General features: G+C 39.4%; 2 protein-coding genes across 6 annotated transcripts in view; one reads left to right on the plus strand and one right to left on the minus strand.

Moving 5' to 3' along the window:
• The window catches only part of mcf2la (mcf.2 cell line derived transforming sequence-like a), a 49,092-nt gene extending 43,651 nt beyond the window's left edge, over nt 1-5,441 (minus strand). For 2 of the 4 annotated variants that reach the window (XM_005730881.1, XM_005730880.1), the window contains exon 1: nt 2,443-2,608. In XM_005730881.1, the coding sequence (XP_005730938.1) occupies nt 2,443-2,575 (133 nt within the window). In that variant the 5' untranslated portion in view covers nt 2,576-2,608. Of the gene's footprint in view, nt 1-2,442; nt 2,609-5,134; nt 5,261-5,378 lie in introns of those variants that run through there. The other 2 variants (XM_005730882.1, XM_005730884.1) reach the window with 2 other exon arrangements.
• Nucleotides 5,442-10,428: 4,987 nt separating this feature from the next.
• LOC102203993 (radixin-like) overlaps nt 10,429-18,220 on the plus strand; it is a 26,303-nt gene continuing 18,511 nt past the window's right edge. The window contains exons 1-2 of one of the 2 annotated variants that reach the window (XM_005730885.2): nt 10,429-10,617; nt 13,066-13,159. In XM_005730885.2, the coding sequence (XP_005730942.1) occupies nt 13,148-13,159 (12 nt within the window). In that variant the 5' untranslated portion in view covers nt 10,429-10,617; nt 13,066-13,147. Of the gene's footprint in view, nt 10,618-10,908; nt 11,245-13,065; nt 13,160-18,220 lie in introns of those variants that run through there. The other variant, XM_005730886.2, reaches the window with a different exon arrangement.

The raw sequence follows: 18,220 nt of genomic DNA on the forward strand, positions 1-18,220 counted from the left end.
AAACCCAAGAGCTACAGACTTCACAGGCCTCAGTCAATATCTTAAATGTTAAAGGTCGTGGCGGTAAAAATCAAAATATAAGACTGAAGTATGGCTTGTTTGGAAGAATTTCCAGGAGAAAATCTCTTCTTTCTAAAATGTGGCAGCACGTTTTAGGTTTGCAAAGTTACATCTGAACAAACCACAAGATTTCTGGAACAATGTCCTTTGGACTGATGAGATGAAAGTAGAAATGTTTCACCGTAATGCACAGCGTCATGTTGGTGAAAACCAAATGACATTTTAGCTCAAAGACATCATACCGGCTGTCGAGCACGGTGGTGGGTTATGATATGGGCTTGTTTTGCAGTCACTGAGTCGAGAAGCACTCCTCTGCATACCAAAATATTTTAGGGGCCATCTATCCAACACCTAAAGTTTGGCTCTAACTGGATGATGCAACAGGACAGTGATCCCAAGCACAGCTGCAAATTTACAACAGGACGGCTGAAAAACAAAAGAATCAAGGTTGAAACATTCATGATTGAATATCTGAGTACAGAGAATAAAAAACTATTCTGACAATTTGCTCTCACCGTTCAGTGTTAGAAAAAGTCAACATGACAAATCTACAGATTCACACTCTTTGGGATAAAACTGAGACTAAAAATTAAGAGAAAAAACACAACCTCATGAATGCTAAACAAAATTTAAATAGAAGTCACCGTCACAGTCCAGCCAGAGCTTGATTGGTCAGCCTGGCTCCTTCAGCACAGAAGCGACTTGATTCACTCGAGTGCATCATGTGTGTTAAAAACTGCATTATCACAACTTCACAAACACTCATTTTTATGTCGTCAGCATTGTTCAGCTTGGATTTTACCACATGGATTATTATCAAAGAATATGCTACTTTGGCCTGCACTATAAACTCTGAGGCAGAGACTAACTCCCAGTATCCCTACAGCAGAAATGGATCCACAGCATTTCCAAGTCGCACATCTTCATAACACGTGAAGAGTGAAGGGGTTAAAAGATAAACCTCTAAATTAATCTGCATGACAACAAAACTAATTCTCTGAGAAACATTACGGTTTCTAGTCTGGTTTTTCCTTAACTGTGACCCTGAAATGACTTCTTAACCAAGTTGTGACCCAAGAAAATGTTCCAAACTTTAAAGAAGCTAATTTTTCCCACTCAGGCAGCACTCACCTGTCTGTGTGGACTTATGATTCCTTTTTCTTTCCACTGATTGGCGGCCACAGCAAAGACTAGTAGCCATGATGAATGTAGCAGCTCTACTCTGTTCCCTTGACTTTGGCTTCTCCTTTTAAACTACACACATTTCTACCGTCGGTGTATTACGACCTAAGGTCGATTAGCGACTCACAGCCTTATCAGCTAATCAGTTACCAAGGTCAAAACACCAAAGAGCGTTGCGTTCAAGAGCACACATTAAAGTGGCAGCTGGTCTGCCAGGGTTAAAAGAAAACTAAGTGACTAGCGCTTTGGTTTACTGTTTTACTGACAGACAGATGAGGGTGTATCTGACTGAGATAGTGATGGGGTTGTTTTTTTTTTTTAAAAAAAGAAAAGTTTTTTGGTATAATGCATTGAGAAAATATACAACAAATGCTGAATGCAAACCCAGCAGAGATAAAGTCACAGTGTCATGGTCACAAGAAAAAAAGAGGAGATTTTAGCAATTTATCAAGAATTATATCTGCAGAACAAATTTACAATTTCAACTACATATGTTAAATGAGGACTTTCCAGTCAGATATTCATATATTTTCTGTAGCATTGATTACATTTTACTTAAACAGCACCAAATCATAGCTACAGTTACCTCAATAAGCTTCAGACTATAAAGACCCTACAAAAATAGAAAGAAACCCCAACAATCAGTCGATCCCTTGTAAGCAAGTAGAAAGGAAAAACTCCCTTTTAACAAGAAGAAACCTGGTGTCAAGTCATTTAACTTTTAGCCTCTAACTAAAGCAAAACCAAAATTGTTTTTTCTGGGATAAATTGATATTTAAATTAAACCAGGTTCCCAATAACCCTGACTTATTGTAAACAGCACAGAAAACGTTATGGACCGAGCTACACCATGCATCATTTGTAAAGCGTGTCATGTTTGTTTCCCTTTGTAGCTCATTTGGTCAAATTTCGAGTCCCTCAGACAACTGTGGACTTACTGTAACCTCAGCAGGAAACTAAACAGGCAGGTTCTTTTATTATGCTTGAATAAGGAGGGAAAAACAGAAGAGGGAATCTCCCCGTTAGCGGTAGGAAATCCTGTCCTATCATCCTGTCGCACTGATTTAAGTAGCAGAGACTGAACCACTGAACATCATACATACACAGCACGTCCAGTTGGCGTGAGAGTGAGAAAACTCCAATTAATAAAAGGAGAATCAAATACACACTTTAAATCAGCACACGCACTCTAACACTAACCTCTCCTCCAGGTCGGCTGATGGCTCAGACTGTGGTGTGTTTGTCGGGTCAACACGCTGATGGATACAGACAGACTGTGGAGCAGTTTAATGAACACCTCTTGGCTCTCCTGAACCATCTCAAATAGAGACATCTTTCCTTCAGAGAGCAGTTCGTACCATCTCTGTGAGCTTCCTTTCTTTTTCTTTTTTTTCGTGAGGCGTCTTTTAAGCTGCCTTCCTCTTCCTCTCCTCGATTAGACTGCAGAGAGTGTGATTATTTATCTCACTCCATGTCTGGGCTGCGTTTATCGCAGGAAAAGAGGGGTGGAGGGTGAGCTAAGACATAAATCCCTCTCCAGCTAATTGCAACTGGCTCGGCAATACGTGCACGGGTGTCATATATCACAGGCTGAGACTGACTCTGGGTTGGCCGTTTGGAGATAAAAGTAAACTCAAACTATTTATTTACTGCACATTTACGTGCAAGTAGCAGCAAGTGGTTTATGAGCATACCACAGTGTTTTTCACCACTTCTATCCAACACAAGGACTTAACTCTCACATAGTTTCATTTTCTTAACCAAATTCCTCAACTGCATTTTTAAAAGTTATTATTCATTCATAGATCATGAGGAGTCAAAAAGCTCTAATAAGCATGCAGCTCACACAATGGGAGCTTCTGACTGTGGCACTGTGGTACCGGTGATAGGGAAGGAAACTAAAATTACACTGGTGCCATCTGCAAAGATCTCCACCACCTTTAGAGTATCGCATTACCTTTATTTCACTTAAATCATCATCACACAATCGCACAAGCATTTCCCAATTTAAAAAGTACAAAGCGCGCAAGCAAAAGGTGGTCATGCACTTTTCATTATGTGGCATTCTGCACAATTAGATTTATTAATGAATCAAGTAGCAATCCAAAAGATCAAAAACCTATTCCCTCCAACTGAAACCGTCTGCAGACGTAGTCACACTGACAACAAACTGAATTATCCCGCCTTATTCCTGGTAAAGCCCATTGTCCGACTTAAGTGCTCCTGGAAACTTTGGGACAATTACTTGGTGTAATATTTAGCAATGTTACAATCTTTCATGCCCTTATTGTGTAACTGTTACGTTTCCAAATAAGAGGAGCGCACCATTTAAGCTAAAGCAAAAGCAGAGTTAAATACGCAAAGAAAGGCTGCAGGCTCAACACATTAGACAACATTATGTCCAGCACGAGGTACAGGGCTTGTATTAAAGACCATTACCAAGTCGATAGCTGAAGTCATTTGAAGATGACAATTTAAATTGAAAAAAATAATTTAAATAAATGTAAAAAAAAAATTGAAATTAAAAAAAATATATAAAATTTAGAGGACCTGACCCTGTAAAGCCTGAACTGTGAAATATTTGCCAAAAATATATGATTTATTTATTTTTCTTGTGAAACCAGAGTGTTTATTGAATAGTCTGATCACAAATAAAATCTAACTGCATATATGAGTTTGAATTTGTATCATTTGTGCTACACCCAGCATTTCTGTGCAATTTGTGCTCACAGTTTATCTTAAAATAAATGAAAACATAACATAAACATGTAGGTCAGTTAGGACTAAAAAAAAAGCAATGAATAAATCTCATCACACTGCTGATGTAGAGGTCTAAACAAACTATGTATCAAAGATGATACATTTGGCATTACAGGGTTAATAACCAGTAGCAAAGCTAGACGATCTTTATAAGAGGAGCAATGCTGAGACCATTAACTACACTATGGTGGCACGGAAACCGACGTCTCCTTTGTGGCAAATTCTTGTAGCCTAATAGTATTTTTTGTTGTTCTTTTTGTTTTGTTTTTGTCATTCACACCTCATTTGTCTATAGATGAACTGAGGCACTGCACCAACACCCAGTGTACGTGATAAATGAATATCACTTTGCACTGTGAATCGTGAGCACAAGTATTCAAAAACAGAGCTCCTTTCACCAAAACAAAATCTTGCATTAGGCATACTAAATAAAGTCTTCTTCGCAGTTATCTTGTCTTAAAATATCATATGAGCAAATTATGTCAATAGATTCTAATATTTCTGCTCATCTGCTGCAAATCCTGCCAAACTGTCTGCTCTGTGATTGGGTGTAAACTCATTAAATATAGTATATCTGGGCAGAATTGCAGTTCTCCTACTTCTTCTAGAAGCTCATAAATCATTTATTTTTTTAATAAACCACGAGATTTGCTTCACACATAAACTGCGATTTGTATTAATAAATAATTAGCAATTTGACTGCTCCAGTGAAATGCTCAACTGTGTGAACATGTGAACTCGGTATCTGTAATTTGCGAATGACAATGATTTGTGAGACAGGACACTGGCATCAATTGCAGATGCTGGCAAATTGCTTTTGTGAAACTGGCCCCAGCTGACTAACTCCAACACCTGCTGTTTAGAATTCATAAATGCTGCGACTAACCTCTCAAGCAACTGGCTTCAAGCACTACGTGCATATTTGTGAACAATATAAATAAGCACAGATTGACTTCTGTACAAAATATCATATGTAAAGGACTGAAAAAGCTAACTTGGATACCTGGAGAAGACTATAAAGATGTGTTAATGTACGTTTTGCTTTCAACAGAACCACAGATGAGATGACGTGAGATGTGATAAGCAGTAATGTGGTGCGACGGAGCGTCCAATAACGCGAGGCTCTCCTTACCGCTGATCGTCGACAGCACCTCCACGGCTTGCTCTACGTCTTCTGGAACAGACGTCCCCTGCCCCATCCTTATCCTGGACACCCAAACCTCAGCAGACTGTCCTCCTCACATGTACGTGACTGCTCCTAAAAAAGGGCACAGATGCTGAACGTTACCAAAAAGAAAAGAACAAGTAGATCTGCAGCTTGAATAAAAATTATTTTTAAAAAGGAAAACAGCAACAATAATAAACCGTGAGCATACTTCGGCAGCAGTTTAAGTGAAACAACGAAGGAGAAATGGTGAGAACAGAAACCGGCTGATGCACTATCCATTTAATTTGGTCAGCAGAGAGGGAGGGGGAGGAAGGAAGAGACACCCAGGCCACAAGGCAGTTTTGAAATTGCGTAACACAATTTTAAACCATCCATCCCTCTGTGTAGCAAACACACACTTCTGCCTTCAGTGGTGTTAATGACATTACCACTGCTAATTTTATCTTGTCATTAAGCTGTGCTGTACAGTGAGCAGTTTATTTTTGCATTTTGTGTTCAACTTAGGTCGCCCGGTTTATTTATGACAGACTCGATTTCGGGGGCTTTTCGGCACGGCATGCTGTTGTTATTGTCTAAAACTGATCACATGATTGTGTGGGAAGCCCAGCCTAACAACTGTCTTCCTTAAACCAACACATCCAGTGATCCATGTCAGGATCTGCTGACCGATTCAAGTTAAAAGCACAAGTCAGCACTTTATAAGCAAATATTGCTTCAGCTGAAGTGGTTAGTTTCAGTTATGATATCAAGTGAGATCAAACAGTGTCAATGTCAGAATTTCAGGCTGTTTTCTGGCAGGTGAGATCTATATTACAGCAACACAGACTCCTCTCCTCTCTTCACCACACACACGCACAGCTCTGATGACTTCTGGTAGAACAATCAAAGCAAATTTGGTCAATTCCCTCTCCAATTACCAGTCCCCCCTGACAGAGGCTCCTTTCATTGCTTTGACAATAGAACAGCATGCTCTTAGTCATATGGACTGAGATCTTGTGACGTGGTAATAAGCCAAGCTAAATAAAGACAAGGCCAGTTCCACATGCAATACAATGTGACACTTTTAACAACCAGGTTCACAGACATGACCTGGGGTGGGGTGTGAGGGGTGGGGATGTCCAGAGCTTGTGGAAATAAAGGCATCGGCAGTTTTAAGCTCATGTGTTTTTCGCCAAGAAAACACACTTTCAATTTCACTTTCCCGCCATGGTTAATATTGGTCTTCGGACCAAAAGGAGGGAAGCCAGGCAGACTGGACTTTGCCAGGGTTTAACAAACTGTACACCTGAATGCAAAGAAAAAAAGGTAGGAGATAATAGCGAAATAAATCAGATCACAACACACATGAATGGAGTCCCAAAATTAATTCTTTTTAGGGTTCTCCAAATATTTTTCAAGAAAAATAGGCAAGCTTTCTAATCATTTCTTTAAGTACTCAGGAATCGTTCTCCAGGCTTCTTGGAGAACATTCAAAGCTCTTCTTTGGATGTTTCTGCCTTTTATTGTGTTCTCTGTCAAGATTATCCCACACTGCTTCAATAATGACGAGGTCCGGCCTATGGGGAGTTCATTTTGTGTTTTTCTATCCAGAAATGCTTTTACTGCACTGGCAGTCGATGCAGAAAAATGAAGCTGTTGTCAGTCAGACAACAGATGATATAGCATGGTGGATCAAAATCTGACATTACTTACTGGTAGTACTTCTCTGTGTTTTGTGATGTTGAGGATCTCTCAGTTTTGACAAGGTCCCCAACATCACTGGATGAAACTAAACCCCAGACATGATACAGCCTCCACCGTGTTTTACAGATGGCTGTAGATGCAATCTACAATCTGATTTGAACCACGTTTGGATTCAACACTCCATATGACCCGTTGCCCCTGATTTTCATGACACTTCTTTTGTAATTTGTCAAACCTTAGCCCTTTTTTTTGACAGCCATTCTTCCACTGACAACATTTGGCTTCAGGGAACAGTAGATGGATGTGTTGAAGGACCATATGCATCTGTTAGGTCCTGTCAGTTCTTTGCTGTATATCTTCCTATTTCTTAAGGACATGACTTTCAGATACCTTTCTGCTTCTTTTGCCTTCCACTTCTCCCGTTTCCTCAAAACACTGGTCCACGCCTTAAGTTAGGTGGGGGTTTTTTTATGCTTGAATGATTCATGGCTTAACAAACAAACTACAAGAAAAAAAACATTCCTCTGACAATGGTCAGGTACAAGGACTGGATTGAAAATGAGTGAAAAAGTAACCAATGTCCAAAGAAAAACTTAGAAAGACCATCAGAAAGTCTTGAACAAGAGCACTTTTTAAAAAGTAATTCTGGCTCATTGGAAAAAAAAAACTGAAGCAATTGAGAAGTGGTTCAAGACTTTTGCACAGCACTTTGCAATTACTTATATTTTTCGTTTTACCTACTTACATTTTATTCATGTTTTACTCACACAAGTGCATAAATGAGTCAGTCAGTGTGAGCCGAATTGTCAGTCTAAGGTGGTGACTAACAGGATCCAAGAAATCAAATCTGAGGACCGCGCACTTTTTGGAAGAAGGGATGCCAAACTTTCGCAGAATAACTGAATTTGTCCTACCGACAGATGAGCTGCCTCCGAGCGTCCGGAAAGGAAACTCGCCGATATACAGCAATACTGACACTTGTAGAATAAAATACGCTGTAAGCTGACGATATCGGGCATGCCTGTGATGAAAGTTACGTCCTACCTGCAAGTTTGCAAACCAGCAGCTCCGCCCACTCCAAGCCAATTAACAGGACCCAGCCAAGTCTCAGTGCTACCTCCTCTTCCTCTCATTTTTCCTTCTTCATCTTGCAGCAGATTAAACTCTACACACCCCTGTCCCTTGGACTATGTTTGTTGATATTATTCCAGTAATAAATTCCAAGGTGACTGCGCGAACTGAGATTTTTATTGTGTTGTCCAAAGTATTACTCACTTTTAGCAGATGTGTCTATTTTTTAGTCTTTGTGAGTCGGCCTCGAAGGATGCACCTCCTGGTGTGGGACTACATGCATATGAAATATTTCCATTCATTTACTCTACCAGATGATTTTGCAGGATTTTCTCAAGTGTCCTACCCCGTATATCACCAACAACAGGGACACAATGGCATCTAGTGGCGGAATAATTCAGTGCAGAAGACCCACGTCACATTAAAAAAATGATATTTTAAATAAGTGTTCAGAATATACAAAAATACAAAGAACACTACAAATGTTGTATATTTTTGACACTGTATTTTTTCTGTTCTGTGGAGAAAATATGAAAGATCGGGATAAAAATTAAAACACACTTGTGCCTAAAACTTCTCACTACTCAAAAAATACAAAATAATTATACACAATTTTTTAACATACTGTTCATTCCATAGATTATAATGTCTACATTGAATATTGTATCGTCCAAAGCAACAGACACTGCACAAGAGAGGTAAAGAAGAGAGCGGAAGCAATGGGTGGAGATGAGTGTCAGGGTTGATTTGTGACAGAAGGATAGCAGCAAGAGTGAAAGGGAAGGTTTTAGAAGATGGTGAGACCTGCTATGATGTATGCTGTGTGGTTTGGAAGCAGTGAGACTGACAGAAAGACGGAAGGCTGAGCTGAAGTTAAGATTTCCACTGGGACTGATCAGGATGTGGAAGACTAGAAATAAGTTGGTGGATTGTGGAAAGTAAAAATCACAATGATTCAGTGGTCATTAAAATGTGTTCAGAATTTGCAAATTGATGGTGATTCATCTCATAAACCTGGACACATTGCTCTCTATAAAAACTATCTTTATAATTAAAAACTAATGGTTTCGGCAATACTGGCCCTCTATTTACTTGGTATCAGATTGTTAACATAATTTGCAGCACTACTATGTAGCTACTTAGCAGCTATAAAAATTATTAATTATATTTGGTTATTGATCCCAGTTTAGCTGTGACTTACAGCATTTGTCGTCAATGTGTGATTGTTTAAAATCAAAAACTTCATTTTCCTACGCAACATAAGAACAATTCGGAGCCCAAACTTTTCAGTGATAATTAATCATCAAGATGCATTTTATACTTTTTTGGTCATCTTTTTACAAAGATAGGTGTCAGGACAGATAGATGGAAACAGTTTTAAGTGATAAAGGTTATCAGCTGGGCTTGACATCACAATTGTTTGGAAGTCTTAGATATCCGTCCATATCCACTTGTATGGACTAAAAATCAGTTCATAGCTGTTTTAGTCAAGATAAAAAGGACACGTCCTTGATGTTTGAGTCAGTTCTGCGAACAGCTCAGTGACTGCAGACTGGGTGTGTTTGGGACTATCTCTGCAGTACATACAAAACTTTGAAACGAATGTACTGATGCATACTTCCAGAGTGGGGAGCTCTACCACTGATCTAGGAGGTTTCAAACTGCAGAAGACGAGCAGGCCATTTAGATAAAACAGGACAAAAGCCTATGTGTAAGTGCCATTTGGATTCCCATCGGACCAACCTACAGGAGCAGGCTTACACTGGCATAAATCATCGCTAATGCATTTCATCGCACGGTGCATGCCCCATACATTTCTTCCATCTGATCCTCGGCCACTGACAGCCATATTGTACATCTCTACAGTTAGCTGTGTCAGGTTTGCGAGGAAAACTGCAGACATGGGCGGATATTTGTGTTTTTTCTTCAAAATAAAGTTCGAGCTGAAGGGCTGAAAGCGGTCCGCAGGCTACCTAATTCTCTTACATATTTAAATTTTCTGGAATCCACTTGTATGGATACATTAGGGAAAATGACTGTGGGGGGTTGATTTAGTCCCGCTATTAACTATTAATTACTGCTTCTGTGTTTAGTCATGTTTTCCTCATTAATTTTGTTGTGGTTTTCCCCTTGTTTTTGTCAGCTAACTTTAGCTATATGACAGGAAACTACAGAAACAAAAAAGGGAAAGCACATTATGTCTAGAAAAAAAAATGTACAGACTCATGCTTTAAAAAAAAACCTAATGAACAATAGAGTAAAAATAATAAAGAAAACAATCAAACTTAAGTTTAAAACAAGTATTAAATATTCAGGATCATTGCAATGTGAAAAATGTTGGCTGTTTTATATGCAAAGGTACGGAAGATATCAAATCTAAGAGTATGTTCATGAACTGTAAACAGATGTAAACCGCCTTATGATAATATTGCCCAGTTAACTATGTAGTTTTATTTTTATAGTTAAGACCGGAAGTTGTGTTACTTTATTCTGGCTGGCTCTACAGCGACTCCCCCCCAAATCGCCTTATGGTTTAGACTTGAAGGGTTTTTCCATGTCTGCGGGAATTTATAACGGCAGACGCACTGAGAGACAAGCACCCGGAGTAAAAAGGCATTTTTCATCGTGAATATTTTGCTACAGTTGAAGATACGAGGCTCTTCTATCAAATTAAAGACAGACATCGTCCCCCGGTGAGTTGCCTCTCCCCAAAAAGAGAGGAGCTTCTCTTCAACTTTGATGCAGCGGATTTCCTCGTGTTCGACCGATTCATGTGTCACAGAAGGGCCGACTTCTGTCAAGTTGTGCCCCTTAAACTGTGTGTAAACGCACCCCACTCTGCTTTACGTAGTCTTAAGTCGGAATTTGTTAAGATATTTATTTTTATATTTATTCGTTTTAGTGGCAAGTGTGGCGAATAAATGAGGGCTAACATTTTTTAAGGCGTTAAAACTTCACGAGCGCGAGCGAGGCAACCGTCGGCTAGGCTCGTCCCGTTATACGGACTACACCCACTAGCTTGATAATGTCAGCCTTTCGACGCGCAAACTTTGGGCTTCATGAAGACCATTTTTTGGGGGGGGATCTAGTGACTAACGTTAGTGTTCATTTAAGATACATTTTTAAAATTGGGATTTGACGCCTCTGACTTATTTTTTCCGTTGTGCAACGCTTGTGTAGCCAATATTTTAGGCGTTAAATTTTGGTTATAGTTCAACGTAACGGAAGCCAACAACTCTCGGCGGGTAAAGCTAATTGCTCACAAGCTACAAGTGGGTTTCACTTTATGAGGACTACAAACGCTACAGCTCCGACGTTCAGTGGGTTTTACAAATTCTTATTTTTACATTGCACATTCTGTAAAGCAGATTACAGTTGTATATGGAAACTATCATTGTTCCTAATAATTTCTTTAATTTCCAAAACTGAGAAGAGTAGTGGTGCTAGTCGATTTGTATCCTGAACTGGCACTACAAAATAGCTGAGACTAAAATGTAATGGCTGCTAAAAGTATTTTTAAACCCATGCCAGACACCTGGCTGCTCTCCGTTTGTATTAAATGGCGTTTAGCAAGCTTATGTCAGTCGTGATGCACAGTTCTCCATTCAGTCAGGCTGGGGTGTATTATTAAACTTCAAGAAGTTTAGCTTCATACCATTAAACCACACTGAAACTCCTACGTGTGATTCACACCAGAGAAACTCTTGAGTTGGATGTTTTCACTATCCTATTTAAGTTCATCATGGGTCATTACCATACTATTTCAGACTTGTGTTTCTAGTAAAGTATACCTAGTGCTGTGACACATTGCTTCACATTGTGCCTCCCCTGCTTTGTTTTCTGCAGTCCGTAGTAGAAAAAAGTAAAGCAATCTGGTTATGAATGGATGGGGTCCTCTGTAGTTCACCATCTGAAAATGATCACTATTGGATGTCAGCAAGAAAACTGTTGATTGGCATATTTCTTTGTCCTATCAGTTCTTTTGACATGAGAGTGCATGGTCTTTGTCATGTAAAACTTTTTTATTTTATGTGTCGCAGCATAATGTCTCGATTGTCTTACAGCCTTCTCTCCTCCAGAATTGTTTAAAGTAGTGTTCTCACTGCACTTCTGCAATAGTTAACATATGTACACTTAAGAAAAGTGGTTTTGCATGTTGTGATTGAATGGAAACCGCATCACTGTGCCTATGGCTGTTTTGGGGGTTTTGTGGCTTGTCGTCATTAACAGATTTAGCAATACTATTCCTTTCAGTGTTTTTCAGTGCTTTCCTTTAGTTGTTATTTCTGTTTTTTCTAATGTACAGTTTTGTCATCCACAGGACTAAATTTAGAGCTTGACAGAATAATCTTGTTCTCATTATATTAATTTGTCACATTTAGAAAATATTGTTGGCTAAATGTAACAGATGTTTGCTGAAATTAAATGGTAGTGTTTCTTGTCAGACTGTTGAGTTACAGAATACCAAAAACAATAAAAATAAATACTGTGCTCAGACAGCAGTTGCTTAGAAGTTTTGACTTTTTGTAGAAATCAGCCTGGTTACACTGAAGCCATTTTTGCAACCCCTCCAATCAAGCTGAAACTATTATATAAATGAATAGTGAGAAGGCCATAACTTTTATTTTAGGGTTTTTCATCCATAATAATTTTGGTGCCGTTTAAAGAGACTTGGGCCTTTTTTAAACAAAGGGAAATCACCAGGAATGTGATGAAAATATTTTTAACCATTGTTGCCATTGTTATCAAATGGCCAAAAAATAAAAGGAAAATGCTTAAGATGCTTGCGTTGACTTTATGTGACATTATATACAGTCTGGCCACCACCCACAAAGGCCTGTTTAACCCTCTAGTGCTGCATAGGTCTCTGGCTCATCCTGTGAGATCACTGGGCAAAACCCAGGCTACTTACGTACTTTACTTTATGTATATGGTTAACCGAAAAAATCAATAAGCGCAAATTCCTACAGCTAGACTGGGATGATAACGTCATGCGTCAGTGCAAATAGGTCTACATGCTTCCTTGTTCTAGATTTGGTCTTCTGTGACTGGAATCAATAGCTCTTTATAATAATGTCTCTGGTTTCACCCATGAACACTGGGGACTTATGTTACAAAATGTTTTCTTCCTTTTTTTTCAGGTCCTGTGGTAAAGGTCTTTCTGCCGTCCAGTGACGGGTTTTTCCTCTCAGCTGTTGAGTTTAATGAGGAGAGGAAGCAAAGATGCCTAAGCCGGTAAGGAACTGACAGTAAACTTCAAGCTGCTTTTGTCTACAGATTATTACAGTAATGCAGCGTTAGGGGAAGAAGCCAGAAAATCTGCTTATTTTTTTGCCACTTAAATCTGATTGTTTGATGGACATAATGTGGCTGGTTCAGGAAGTATGATATGAATCAGGCACGTGAAAGTGGCTTGTTTTTCTTCCCTGCTAGTTCTGCTCATGTAAACCGACTCTTTAGAGCTGCTTGTGAGTTGTCATAACAGTCGGCATGCTCTGCTACCGAAATCCTCATTTTGAACAATCTGGAAAGTGGCAGTTTCATCCCCACGGCTGCTCCCACTCCTCATACGCCTCTTTCAAGTAAACAACAGCCAGAGTGTGAAGTGAACTGCCTGGCCCACAGGCCTCACAACTGCAACACTGCTGCCATTGTTGCTTAAAGGGTGGAGAGAATGCCAGACTCCTAGGATGTGAACAACGCCAAAACAAAACCAATTTGATGCAGTCCCTTCATGGCTGTCTGCTTCTCACTGTTGCTGCTTTTCCATCATGAACAGACTTGGCAAGAGCAGGAAGTAGTCTGGGGATATTAAACGATGCCGAGTTATGCCACTTTTAGGTAGTCTACCCACCAATGATGCAGGTTTACTCAACACTGGACAAAGTCATGAGACAGCCGTCACCCTTATTCTAAGTGTTGACAAACTATTCATGTAGTAACTGTCAGAGAAAAGTTGACTTTCAGTTTCACTTCTGTCTTTCCATGGCGTTTTTAATCATTTTTATCAGTGTATTTATTTAGCCAGCATTTTGGCATCCAATCAGTGCCCAACCCTGTGGTCTTCCCTGCACAGTAAGGGATTTATGGCAGGTATACTGTGTAATTTGTATTTTTAGTTGCCTAATTCGACTAAATTTGCATTCTGTGTCTTGCTTGGACAAAAATCAAAATCCAGTTGCTGAAGATTGCATCAGAAACTTTCCAAGGAAATGGCAACGAGTTCCAGGCCGCCCCACAAGTGAAACACATCTCTTGTCTGCCTCTTTAGGCAGTGGGTGTTTGTGTGTGTCCTTGGATGAGTTAGGAAGATACAAAAGAAGGACAGCCAGGCACTGATGTCATCCTTCACTTAACCCTCTCGTCCCCTGAGTCACCAGGGCAAAATCCCAAAACGGCTTCTGGGACAGCATGCCAACTTTGCTGAGAGTGACGTTTGTGTCAAAGACAATATCTGACAGAGAAAGTGCAGCTTGTCGCAGGGAAGCGCTGACATAATAAACAGAGGAAACAAAAGCAGGGTCCACCAGACATGACCTCCTCTGGGACTAGTGTATGACATAAAAACCTTTTGGAACAGTCTCCTAAATCTGAATGTCAGTATTCATACGCAAGCTTAAAAATATTTGCAGGGGTCAGTGACAGCATTGGCTGACTTGGAAGAGAGTACATTTTCAGTCACAGGACTCTGCAGATTTTCAAAGTTTATTTTAAAACGGAAACAAATGTTTTTGTTCACAGTAAGGCTTTTACAGTCACCCATGTGGACGCCCCATTAAGTTACTTTTAGCGATAAAGTTGACACAATGTTTTTAAGAAAATGCACCAAGGCTGCAAGTGAGGTTTATGGTAATTGAAGAATCATTGATCAGTTAATATAGCTATTTTTAAATAGATGGTGATTAACTGATCATGAATCGGGTTAAGTATCCTTATACTCAGCTCTAATTGGGCGATATGAGGAACATCTAATATCACAATATTTTCTGGTCATATCACAATACATGATATATATCACGGTATGTTCAAATAACCTCCAAAAACAAATGTTATTATTCACTATATAGTTCCCAAAATTGCACTGGTATTCAAATCATTCATTAAACTTTTTTTCTACTTTAAATAGAAAAATTTAGAATGAATCGAAATATCATAACATATAAAAATTGTAAAATAAAAAATGCAATAAACTCAAATGACAGAAACACAAGTCTAGACGGTGACTAAAAAAATGACTGACTAAGAACAGTCACGGGTATCACAGCTGGTTTATTTAACGTTTTCTTTGATGTGTGAGGGGACGTTGACATGCCGAGTTTAAAACAGTCTTAATTTTGCAGTGGATGACTTTTCAGCTGGTGGAATAAATTCATGGTAGGGCTGTTCGATATAACGATATATATTGGATGACGATATGAAAACGTCTGTCGTTTCGTTTCGTGGTGTCGCAAAATAAAATTTACGGCAATATTTTTTTCACCGTTTTAGTGGCTATATTAATTTCTTAAAGTTCTCTCTTTCTCTTATATTTAATATAACCACACTATGGACGGACAAGAGCCTGTTTTTATGCGTTGTCGTTAGCAACAACGACGATAAAACCATCGCGTGTCCGCTTGTTTATTTTCCACATAAACCTTTCAGAATAAAGCTCAAGATCCTGTTGAGACCTTTCAAAATAAACTAAATCACGTGAAAGAGTATGCAGAGTATTTACGGATGAGAAGCAAAAAGAGCCGTCAGGTGCTAAAAAATAAACCTTAGACTCAAACGTTAGAACAGGCTTTTCCCCGCAGCACGCCGTGTAATAAATACTCACAAAGAAAACGGCGGGCGTTACAACTTATGTCTAAAAATGTATAGTTTCAGCATCGGTTAAAACATTCGACTTCATGTACACGACGCCCAGCTGGAAACACTTCACGCAAGTCGAGCTGCCTGAGATTCACAGAATTTTCTATCAGGGCGATAGATGTCTTATATCGGGATATGAGATTTTGGTCATATCGCACAGCCCTAATTCATGGTAGTTTTACAACATGTTTTGCATATTACCGCATTTTGTTCAACATCCTCCTTGTGAAATCCAAACGAAAGTGAGTCTCATTCCGTCGTTCGTCTGAAACTCCCGCTGTCATCATGTTTTGTTTTTTTTCCCCTATCTGGTAGTATATAAACAAGCATGCTTGTATGCCAGAAGATGATAAAAAATAATATTCCGGTTTGGGGAATATTACGGTGGCAATTTATACTCAATGGTTACGATAAAGCCATTTTAACCATCGTATGTGGAAAAACTTGCGATACATCGAGTATATATCGATATATATATATCGCCCACTCATAGTTCAACTGACACTTATTTCCTACTCTCTCTGTCTGGTGTACTCTTTGTTCTGGGGACAGGGTAGTCATGAGGGGAAAGGAAGAGGGCCCTTACTGGTTTCCTAGCTTGTAGCTGTTTTCCTGTTTGCTGAAGAGGTGGCCTGCTATATACTTTGGGGGGGCCCAGTCTACGTCAACATCCTGGCTCTGTCACAGTGAGGAGCAGAGATTTAAGAGAAAAATATAATCACACTGCTAAGGGGCTGTCAGGAGAGGAAGCAGTCAGAAGGATGGGGAATAATTTGTAAATGTGGGAAGCAGGAATTTGTGGTCCTCAAGAGATAGTCTTTAGGAATTTTAAGAGGTTGGAAAGCAAGGGGGGTTATGACAAGAGGATATATATGTGTATATATAAGTACCAAAAGCTGTAGTTCATGGTGTAGCCAGTTTGAGGCCAGCTGGAAAAAACAAGTCAGTCCTAATAGAGTCTTGTGTTAAATTGCCTGGAATGTATTTCACAAACTACTGAACCACTTTTCATGAAGACACCAATAACACTAACACCAGCCCCGCAAGGGCTTAGTGTATGCCTGACTGGCGGCTAGGCTTGTGATACTGTCACATGCACTGGAGTATTGTAAACCCTGGAGTTGGTGCTGGAAAAACTGTGATAACAGCACTTTGAAACTTTTGGACTTTAATTGGTTGGCTTAATTAAAACTTTTGAAATTGATGCTGACCCTATTTCAATTCGAAATCCCAGTATTACAATCAAATTAAGATGAGCAGAACCAGCAAAGGAGTCTTTCATTTTTACTAATGTGTTTTCAGGCACGTTTGGCACAGATGGCAGTTATTTCTGAAACTGTGCTAGGTCAATAATAAGTAGGGTAAGGTCCAGCTTTTATTTTCCCTCTATTGTATTTTCTCAAGTTTCTCACTCTTTCGTACAACGAATAAATAAACAATACTTCCAACACAACATTCACCTTCTCTTCCCCCAAAGCAATAATGTTGTTGTTTGCAGGTAGTTTTGATTCCTTATCTGCTCTCACGCCTTCTTCCACTCCTCCGTTGAGAACTGCCTTACTCTGCAGGGGAGGTTAATCAGAGGGACAGACAGTTGCTCGGAGCCCAGCAGGCCAGATTAGCGGCTCTACTGATTGATGTGTGTGTCTTAAGGCCTCTCAGCAAAGCTCTTCTAAACAGCTTACAGTTACTAAACAGCTGCACATTTAACAAGGGGCCCATTTGAGTGAGAACTTGTCTTTGCAATTGAAATTGAGAGGAGGATTTAGAAACATCCCAAAATGGCATCTCCCTTTAAACAAAACACTAATGATGGAGCTCTTGGATTCTTCACAACTTGTAAACTTAACAAGATACAGTGGTAAATATTGGTGTCTGTATTATATTATAGCAGCACTCAGGTGTGCTTATTAATAGCATGTCCTCAGCAGTTAGTTAAATCACACTCTCTGTATGTGTGTTGTAATTTGACCCTCTCTGCTCTGTATTGAGCAGCCAGTCTGATCATGTGTGCTCATTAGTTTTTATAGATGAGAGCAAAAGCAGCGCAGTGCAATTGATAAAATTGTTACACTTTCAGTTATGACTAAATCATATTAATCAAAGTAAAATGATTATTGTGATACGGTCTGTTTCACAGATCATGCTCCTGCTTGTCTTTGAGTGCACACCTTTCCAAATTGATTCCCCACCAGGTTGTGAGGTTGTCATGTTCAGGCAACTTTCAATAAATATGAGTCAAGTTAAATACTTGTACAATTTTCCCAAAAGCTGAATTATTCTGTCAAATAATCTTGGTCTCAGTGTGGACAATAAGCATTGTGACTTTTTTGACACAACTGATTAGGTCAGCTGGTTACTCCCAGCTGATTGCTTGACTTGTATATTTGCCTGTTCTGATATCTGGAAAGTTTTCATGATTGGATTATAGATTGATTTTTG

This window comes from Pundamilia nyererei, unplaced genomic scaffold (assembly GCF_000239375.1).
Source record: "Pundamilia nyererei isolate P.nyererei 1_Seehausen unplaced genomic scaffold, PunNye1.0 scaffold00040, whole genome shotgun sequence".
Lineage (NCBI taxonomy): Eukaryota > Metazoa > Chordata > Actinopteri > Cichliformes > Cichlidae > Pundamilia > Pundamilia nyererei.